A 10440-nucleotide genomic window follows, 5' to 3' on the forward strand; every position below is an offset into this window, starting at 1 on the left:
TGTGCCAGCGAGGGAACCTTCCCTGTCCACATCCCGTGAGGTGTTTTTGACAACCTTCTTTGTTGGGACAATATTAAGAATGTGGGTGGTAGTCTCTACGACATACCCCCAGAATGAGATCAGAAGTGAAGCTCGACTCATCATGGAACAAAACATGTGTAACAGGGTTCAACTACACCTCTTAGCCGCACCATTAAGTTGTGGTGTCCTAGGAGATGTCAATGATGAAACTATTCCACACTCCTTGATGTAGTCATGGAATTCGATACTAAGATACTCACCACCTCTATCGGATCTGAGCATCTTGATCTTCTTGCCTAATTGATTCTTGACTTCTTGTTTGAACTCTTTGAACTTTTCAATGGTTTCCGACTTATGCTTGATTAAGTAGATATAGCCATATCTATAATAATCATCAGTAAAAGTCACATAAAATCGATTTGCATCCCTTGTGGTGGATCTGAAGGGACCACACACATCTGTGTGTATGAGATCTAAAAATCCTTCACCTCTTTCACAAGAACCAATGAAAGGTGATTTTGTTATCTTTCTAAGTAAACAAGATTCGCATGTATCATCCGACCTTAAGTCAAACGATTCCAGCACTCCATCCTTTTGGATTTGGGCGATGCGTTTTTTGTTGACATGTCCAAGACGACAATGCCACAAGCATGATTTGTTTAAACCATTAGACAAATCAATTTGTAAAACCCTATTACCTAAGTTGTCTACAACCATCATAGTTTCATACACGCCATCACAAGGTAATGCTTCAAAATAAAATACACCATTTTTAAAAGCAAAAATAGATATATTCTCATTATTGAAAGAATATCTAAAACCTTGTTTATATAAAGCATGAAATGAAATAATGTTTCTTGTCATCTATGATGAGTAGCAATAACTATTCAAATCCAAACATAACCCAATACTAAGCACTAAGTTATAAACTCCAATCTTGGTAACAGGTGATGATTGCCTATTGCCCATGATCAAGTTCATTCTCCCATGCTCCACATCCTCACTTTTTCTTAGCCCCTACAAATCAGAACAAATATGAAAACCACATCCTATATTAAGGACCCAAGAATGAGAATATAATGAGTTTTTAGATAAGATAGTGTAAATACCTACCGAGGTTGGCTTCACCTTGCCATCCTTTATGTCTTTCAAGTACTTAAGGCAGCTTCGTTTCCAATGCCCTTTCTCGTGGCAGTAAAAGCAAGTAGCCCCTTTAGGATCAGAGGTGGTGGGGGGGGGGGGGGTAGGAGGACCTTTCCTCTTCTCCCCTTTTCCTTGCCCAATGGCCAAGACAGGAGTAGCAGCAGGGGTGGAGGCAACACCTTTTCCCTTCTTCTTGCTTCAGCAATTCGCAGGAGGTTCTGAAGTTGAGCCAATGTGGTCTCTTGGTTGTTCAGATGATAAGTTAGGATAATCTGATCATAACAACTGGGCAATGAGTGAAAGACTATATCAATAGCCAATTCCTCATCAAAGTTCACATTCAGCCTTACTAAGTGCTCCACGCATCGTTGCATTCTTTGCACGTGGCTATTGACGGACTCTCCATCTTTCATCTTGCTAGTGATGAAGGACTTTACTACCTCATACTTCTCTTGACGAGGTCGTTTATGGTAATTTTCCATCAAGTCCTTGTTCATCTCGTATGTCCAGTAATCCTCATAGAACCTTTGAAGCTCACGAGTCATTGTAATCACCATGATGCATGACAATTTGGTTGCATCATTGTAGTGCTTCCTATACACAGCTAGTTCTGCGAAAGTAGCTTTGGTTTCATCAATCTCGAGAAGTTCCTTTTCGAGCACGTACTCTTTGTCCTCAAAATGTAGAGCCATTTTGATGTTACACATCCAATCATTATAATTGGTGGCATCAAAAGTAACCCTCGAGCAGATGTTCAAAAGCGAGAAGTTGTTGTTGTTGGAGCAGGAACAAGAAGCATCGTTAGGAGTTGACATCTGAAAGAGAAGAAAGACAAGTTTTAGCTTAGATAAGAGCCATGTCCACAATTCAAAAAATAGACTGAAAGTGCAAATTTGTGTAAACCACATGGACTAAAACTATAACTTTCTATTAAATTAAATTAAAGTATAAAAGAATAAAACTAATAAGAACTCTGGGTAAAATAGCAATTTTAGATTAATTTGTAAAAAAATGAAAACATAAGGACCATTCATGCAACAAACTTAAACCATAGGGACTATAATCATAAAAAATAGGAACCTGTGATTTTTTTATAAAGTACGGAGACCATATATGTAATTTCGTCGATCTTTCTTTGCAAGTCATTAAACAAGAAATCATGAGCGAGGTTTAAGCTTGTCGTCTGAATTCGTATAGTTGGCGCTTTTTTTTCTCCCACTCATATATATAATAACTAACTGATGATCAAACCTTATTTTATAATTAATCATCTATCTCCTCCGAATTTCCATCTTCTTTCACATTTCAGTTTTCATCAAAAATTTGAGATCTGATCGCTTTGATCGTGATTTGAAAGAACTCATCAATGGCGGGTGTGTCAACCCTTCTCAAATACAAGTTAACAGTTTTGGGCGATGAATCCGTCGGCAAAACCAGCATTATTATCAGATTTACTTATGACAAATTCGACAGCACCTATCAGATACAGTTCAGCCGGATTCATGCTATGTTTTGTGGTAATCATATGTGGATATTATTTAGACATGTGGTTCGGTTGGAATTTTGTTATTGGATAAGGGTGTACTTGTTTAGAATTGAGGTTAGATTGATAAAAACTGTGTACACAAAATATTGCAAGAACAATGGCCATAAACAAAGAACCTTGAATCTTAGTTTATATTATAAGTTATTTCTCATTTTTTAATTATGAGAAGAGTTGAATAAACATGTTGATAGTTTGATTATGGTTCCTGTAACAAATTATTAGCTTATGGATCATGGGTCAGGTTAGATCGTTAGCATATCTGAGCATTGAATATATGCACCACTTACTAGCTAGTGATGAGCATCAAAGCATGAATGTGTTCTTATTACTATAAGGTTAACTAAAGGTCATACATGAGCCCTTATATATAATTTTTAAATTTAGTCATGGATGAGTTCATGAGAGACTTACAATATGATATGTTACGGGGTTTAATTTTTTCCTATAATATGTGTTAATCGGAGAGGTTAACTAACTTTGCATTGCACTATTCGATATTTAGATGAATAATTTCAAGCATACAGGTTATGCAGATTAATCTAGAATAATTCTGAAGTTTGTTTCTCTAAATTAAGGTGTTTAATATTGCAGCCTACAATTGGCATTGATTTCTTGTCGAAAACAGTGCACCTTGAAGATTTTGCAGTTCGGTTACAACTTTGGTATGTTCTTAATTGCTAATTGTTTCTATAAACTCGCTCACTTATCATTTGTATATGAAGTAATGTGGATGTATATTGGGAGATTGCGAGTTTGGCCAACAAGTATATGAAAATAACCTTTACGTTGAATACATTATTTCATTACATCTAACCACATTTCAGGGATACTGGTGGGAAAGAGAGATTTAGGAATCTGATTCCAAGTTATATTGCAGATTCATCATACATAGTTATTGTATATGATGTTACCAGTAAGTGGTAGCACCTACCTCAACAAGTATTACATGTTTTTTTAATGATAAGCGTCACAGTATCTCCTATTTATGATTGGGAAATGGATCGATATAGTCACTTTTTGGGTGCAAATTTCAAATTTTAGATATAAAAAATCATATTTTCTATATATAGACATGGATTCCGCAGAGCATCCTCCAAATGCACCGTAGAATCAACTTAATCTTCGAGGAATCGATGTGAAAAAAAAAAAAAATCTGAAGAACGAATCCGCAGAGCTACCTCCGAGGAATTGTTCTTCAGATTTTTTTTCACATCAATTCCTCGGAGATTAAATCGATTATGTGAAGCAAAAGTTCATTCCGCGGAGGTAGCTCCGCGAAATTGTTCTTCATATATATATATATATATATATATATATATATATATATATATATATATATATATATATATATATATATATATATATATATATATATATATTGTGCAGACGTGTGGACAATGCTATTCTATGAGAATTACTAAGAGAATATGTTGTTTATTAATGTGAATATTTTCAACCTCGCACAATTATAACAATTTTCATGCATTCTCACTATTTTTTTATTCATTTTTGTTCTCACACATCATTTTTCACTCATTTTCATTCGTACATAATATGACTCAAACATTATGACAGAATGAGAATAAGAAAAAAAAGTCTACAATAACCTTATAGATGATTTAATTAGTGAGAATATGTGATAATGACAATAATTATGTAAGATTGAACGTTTTCACATTATCAAACAATATATTTTCTTTGTCATTTTCACAGAATAACATTATTTACACGTCCGTACAATAGGAGATTAAGTCGATTCCGCGGAGCCCTTAGATGGTGCTCTACAGAATCCATGTCTATATCTGGAAATACAATTTTGTATGTTTAAAATTTGGTATTTGACCCCAAAGAATGACTATTTGTAGCATAATCCCTTTATGATTTTAAAGTTACCCTAATTTGTTGCATTTCAGATCGAAAGTCATATTTGAACATTTCAACGTGGATAGAGGATGTGCGTACAAAGCGTGGAAATGATGCGGTTATAGTCCTTGTTGGGAACAAAACCGACCTTGTTGACAAAAGGTGTGTCATTACTTTTTAATCGGATTAAATTTATACATTTAAGATGGTAGTTTTTTTTTTTGGTCTACCAATTTTTGTGGTCAAACAGGCAAGTATCAACAGAAGAAGGAGACAATCAAGCTCGTAAATTCGGGTGTATGTTTGTAGAAACCAGTGCAAAAGATGGATTCAATGTTAGGGTAAAAATTTGTAAAATTCTATGAAATATTCCAAATTAAGTAGGTATGCTAAATATTTGGGATTTCTTACTTTTATTAGTTTTAACTTAATAGGGTTATTGTTAGAAAAGTCTCAAATTTTTTTTCCTACATAATGAAAAATCTCAACTTTTATTTTTGAATAGATGAATCTCGATTATCTAATTTTACATGATAATTTATTATTTTCAATTAAAAAAATAAGGACTTTTCTGTTAATTTTGGAAAAATAATAGATAATCAAGAGTTTCTATTCAAAAAATAAAAATTATGATTTTTTCATAAACCATGACAAAATAATAAGACTTTTCTAACATTACACAATCTTTTATTTTATTATTATTATTATTTTGAAACGATAAATAATTATATATTTTTCTCTTCTCTTTGGAATTGAACCAAGACCTCCTAATTACTTGTTATTTTAAACTTCCATTACCCCGTATCAGCCAAGTGGGCTAGCCCCAACTTATACACAATCTTTTATTCATCTTCAGTTCTCCAATGAGGCTGTCTTAATTACAAGAATCATTCCTTCATTGATTCTCTAGGTTAATATTGGTTATCTTTTCCAATCTTAGCATGTCTTCTTTAGGATTATATCAAATGTGCGAGAATATATGAAACCCCATGATAATCCGAGTCCTAACTTAAGTAATCAACAACCATCACCACAAGAATCTCAACAGACACCACCAAATCGACCTCAAGAACAGGATATTCATCCTCAACACCCGCAACTTGCAGTACCCACACCTCAAGCGAGTAGCACATGTGAGTCATTAGAGGATATTGTGAAGAATCTCGTGATCACACAACAACAATACATACAGGATACCCAGGCGAGTTTAAAGAATCTCGAGAAAGCTATTGAGCAATTAGTTGCATTGGTTGGAAAGTTGGAAGCTAAAGAGTGGTTTCCAAGCCAAACTGAGGTCAATCTAACGTAAAATAATCCACAAAGAAGAAAGAATCATGAAGTCTAGCCAAAGACAATAAACAAAGACGATTCTCAAGAGACAACCCGAGGCTTTGAATTTATCAGAATTTGTTTTTCACTGAATTAATAAAAAAAATTAATTAATTTCGGATTATATATATTAAAAAATATTATTTAGTCAAGAAGAGCCCAAAGGCCCAAGGCCCTATCTTTGACCGTTAGTATTTAATAATCCAAACCTACTACTAGCCCAATTAGACTAGTCCAACACCACAACCCAAACCCAATTTGCTTAACCCATTACTTGGTCCATTTGAATAAATGAGTGGGACAAACCTTATACGTTGTGGGGAAAGGTTTTCTCTTCCACCAATGTGGGATAAGTCCCATATTGTAATTTTATAGAGCAAAGTTCCAACAAGGTCTGTACTATGTTTCAAAGATGCATATTTGACATCCCTTATAATGAAATACACAAAACAACCCATATATAGATCTCGCCCTTTCTTAACATCAATGAAGATGTTTAATCTTAAGCTTGGAGTGGTGTCATTCATTTCATGCATTATGTTAATGTCAAATAATCTTTACTTTCATGCATTATTTTCATTTTCTCTTGTTTTTATTTTACTATTTTTGAGTTTTTTGAAGGGCAGGTTCAAGTTTTAAAGTTTAAGGATCATAAAAGTTTTGAATCATAAGGTAATTAGATTCATAACATCTTTTTAATTGTAACTAGAAAAGGAGCCCATGCTCCGCCTGGGTCAAAAAGTTTCTTAAAGCCGTCTTTTGTCCCTTTTGTTGAATTAGGCTTCTTTGTGAAGAATATCCTCCTGTTGACCAATATACCAAAAAGATTAAACATGACAACTTGTTAAAAATATGAAAAACCTTTTCAAAATTATATTATGATCATCATTATTGACCACATGAAATTTGGATCTTTTTAAAAATCACATTTTTCGGTTATATTTTTTGGTTTCTATCTGCAAATATTCCAACCATATGAAATTACAACATAGCCCTTACGGTAGTAACCATAAAATAGCAGAAAACGAACCAATTATGAATAAATAAATAAATAAAGATTCATGTACCAGAAACACATCATGGTAGAAGAGATTTTTTTTTTTCCAATCATTCGTTTTATAATACTCCATTGAGAACTAAAATATCCGTTTCAAATTATGTATTGATGGAACTAAACAACGTCTCATATTTTGATTGCCACTTTAAGAACCTATCTTGATAATTTGTCATGTCACTGTAAGGGCTCCAAGACAAAAATAGTCAGCTTAATTAGCAGAGAAGACTCTGTCGTTGTTACTTATTGTAAGCCTGCATAAAATTTGTCAAAACAAATGGTTAGGGGCATATGGTCACAAGCTAAAAAATAATAATAAAAAAAAAATAAAAAAATAAAAACATTTACCCTTAGGCTCAAATCTAAGCTTCACATTTTTGGATTGACTTTCAATTTTGAATGTAGCAAGTAGCCAAGTCACCATAGCCCATAAACAAAGACAAAGTCAAATATATTTATATGTATATATATCCTAGTTCAATGTTAACCCCATTTCGTTTAAAAACAAAGAAATAATAATAATAACAATAGTAATGTCAATTTTTTCACTGCTGTTGACTTTAGTTTGCAGTTGACTTTTGGGTGACACACCACCTACAAGTTCACATTAAGTTTAAATTAAGGTTACCTCTCATGGTTCTTCTCCCAATTCCACCATTACCCTTCCTCATAGTCGGAGCAAATTCCCCAAAATCAATTTGTCAATCCTGCAACAATCAATAATAATTTATGATTTAATATAACTATAATAACTAATATTAGAAATAATAATATGATAGTTTAGTAAATAGTTAAGTTATTACATTATCTTGATCCATTTCTTGGATCATTGTATCCACTTCCATCGTTATCAAAGAATGCAAAAGCAGAAAGCAAATTCTCCCCTCTCTCCAGGTTGTTAGGGTGAAGAGTTGCAGCAAGAAACTCACCATAATCTATGGTTCCACTGCTATCAATATCAGAAAAAAAACTATTTTTTTTTAGTTAGAGTTGAATATAATACATTCAAATGAGAAACTTTCATCCATGAAAATCAAAATCAGTTGACCATACTCTCTCTTAACTTATTTCAACATGCAAAATGGCCTAGGTACCCTTCCCCACAAGTCTATAGCAGCTAACCTTTTAAGCATGTTTGTAATTTTGTTTCTTTAAGTGTAACTCTAATATACAGGATAGAATTGTTCGTGCCCCGATCAAATCACAGTAGAAACATCTCAATTCGGGAAAAAAGAAAAACAAAAAGAACATCAATAGCATTTACTAATAGTTTCATATACTCAATTAGTTGTAGCAACTTTTGATCCTTGAAATCAAACCCAAATATGAATTTAAAATTAAAATACAAAAGAAAATAACGAAGATTAACGTACATATTCTAAATGAAGGACTTACCTGAAGAATAATGGCACCAAAAGGAGAAACTGGTGGACATGTTGAAGCAATATGTAGGATGAGATGCTTGTAGGGTAGCGTTGGCAAGTAAAACAACCAAATGTAAAAAAAAAGGAATTGTTACAATGAATCAAGATAAGCAGTTGTATGAGTTAAAGTTCAAATAGAACTTTCATCGAACACATGGAAGGCATACTAAAGCCCAAAAAAAACCAACCTGAAGGATTAAGTAGAAAGAAATCGACAAACACATCCAATAAATGAAATGAGAGGCAGAGGTCAACGTTTGTGTTTCTTTCATTCCCTATCAAAAAGCAACCCAAAAACCCCATCGATTTCTATCAAAAATAATAATAAAAAAAAAGAGAGAGAAAAGAAGAAGAATAGGGAAGGTTGCTGAAGCAGACCCCACCGTTAATGTCCATGTTATTCACATGAAAAACATGTGCCCAAATTTGACTTGAATTTAGGTTGAATTAAATTAAAAATTGTTATACAAATATGATTTTTTTTCAATTTATATAAAAAATAATAATAATAATAATAAATAAATAAATTAAAACTATTAAAACCTAATAGACGACATGTAGTTATATTAAAAAAATTAAATAAATAAACAAATTAAAACTATTAAAACCTAATAGACGGCATGTAATTATATTATAAAAAAAATTAATAAATCCAAATCTAATTTCTTTCCTTTGATCTCACGAGCAACACAAAATCTAATTTCTTTCATTGTGATTTCAAGAGTAACACCAACCGATAATCTCTAAAACGACCACCACCGTTAATGTCCATGTCGGCCACCACCACCACCAACGTTAACCTCTGTAATAAATAATAGAGAGCCCTTAAATTTCTGGTTCCTCTCAAGCCATATCGCATCCCTGAGCACCAGTGTAGTAATCGATTATAGGGAAAATATGAACCCTCGGCTATCGATTCTATCTCCATGATTCATTTCTCATGCCAGTGGTATTATAGTCCTTTCAGTGTTTTACTTTTTTTGACTACTAGTTTAGCAGTCCCTATTTAACATAAAGTTATAGTTGTGGTTCCTCTACGAAATAAAGTTACAGTAACTGTTGTTGCGTTTTTTTTAAAGAAATAGTAAAACACTTATGATTATTGAAAGATATACCAATTGAAAGATATAGCAACCTACTTGATGACTCCATGAAAGAAATAGTCCCATTTACATGTAATTAACAAGAATTTATATTTTCTAATGTCTATTATATACTTTACTCATAATTTTAGATGGAAAGAGAGACAATAGGGAAAAGAGTTACTGCATCGGTGAATTCAGGGAGAATAGGGGGTCCAATCTTTGTTAGCTTTAAGACAAGACCACACAATCAAGAACACTAATTGCATCTTTTCAAATTGAGCCCATAAGATACTCATCATCGTAATTTATGAATCATGCTTTTACCATGGAGGATAAACTGTTATTTTCTTATAAAATGCATCAAGATGTCAAATCTTAAAAAAGCTTGAATATCTGCAAGCACGTGGTATCATTCATTTTAAAAAAACAAGAGTCAAACCAGAAAATGACCATTTTACCCTTACTTTTCCAGAACAAATTTCACAATAATCATCAATTTTAACACATGAGCTGAGTTGGAAAGGCAAAAAAAAGTGGGATAGATAGATAAAAGCGTTAGTTGGTTATGTTTTTTCTTAAAAAAGTAGTAAAATACATATCTATTTGACAAAAATTCATTAATATGTGACTTTTGACTCATTCCTTTATATTTTAAATCCTGTCCATATATAACCTCGTATTACCTTTTCTTTATTCCTGGTTTATCTCCTAATTTACTGTATATATAAGTACATAAGTTTTTTTTTTGAATGATACGATATACAATATACCATATATAGAATAACTAGGTTATAACCCGTGGAAACCACGGATGAGAAATGAAAAAAAAAATTACAAATAAATCATATGGTTACTTCCAATTTGATATTCATAAAGAGATCCACCTGAGATACAAAATGAAATGACAATAAAACATCATTGGTCCATACCAGCTGCATAAACCTTGATAATCAAATCAAATACTTTTTAGTTGCA

At 32.6% G+C, this 10440-nt stretch overlaps 1 protein-coding gene and 1 long non-coding RNA gene across 2 annotated transcripts; one reads left to right on the forward strand and one right to left on the reverse strand.

The window, feature by feature from the left end:
• The first annotated feature begins 2359 nt into the window (after positions 1–2359).
• LOC111918893 (ras-related protein RABH1e) lies at positions 2360–5882 on the forward strand. Its single transcript, XM_023914510.3, has 6 exons — positions 2360–2652; positions 3286–3372; positions 3535–3623; positions 4624–4735; positions 4824–4914; positions 5514–5882. Exons 1-6 carry the CDS (start codon positions 2531–2533, stop codon positions 5880–5882), a joined length of 870 nt encoding a protein of 289 aa, XP_023770278.2. The 5' UTR covers positions 2360–2530.
• A 777-nt stretch (positions 5883–6659) lies between these two features.
• Positions 6660–8727, reverse strand: LOC111918873 (uncharacterized). The gene is made up of 4 exons (XR_002859361.3): positions 8352–8727; positions 7760–7902; positions 7305–7663; positions 6660–7210 (listed from the first exon to the last, which is right to left on the reverse strand). It is a non-coding gene; the product is annotated as an uncharacterized LOC111918873 (long non-coding RNA).
• Positions 8728–10440: the final 1713 nt, after the last annotated feature.

This window comes from Lactuca sativa, chromosome 2 (assembly GCF_002870075.4).
Source record: "Lactuca sativa cultivar Salinas chromosome 2, Lsat_Salinas_v11, whole genome shotgun sequence".
NCBI classification, from domain to species: domain Eukaryota; kingdom Viridiplantae; phylum Streptophyta; class Magnoliopsida; order Asterales; family Asteraceae; genus Lactuca; species Lactuca sativa.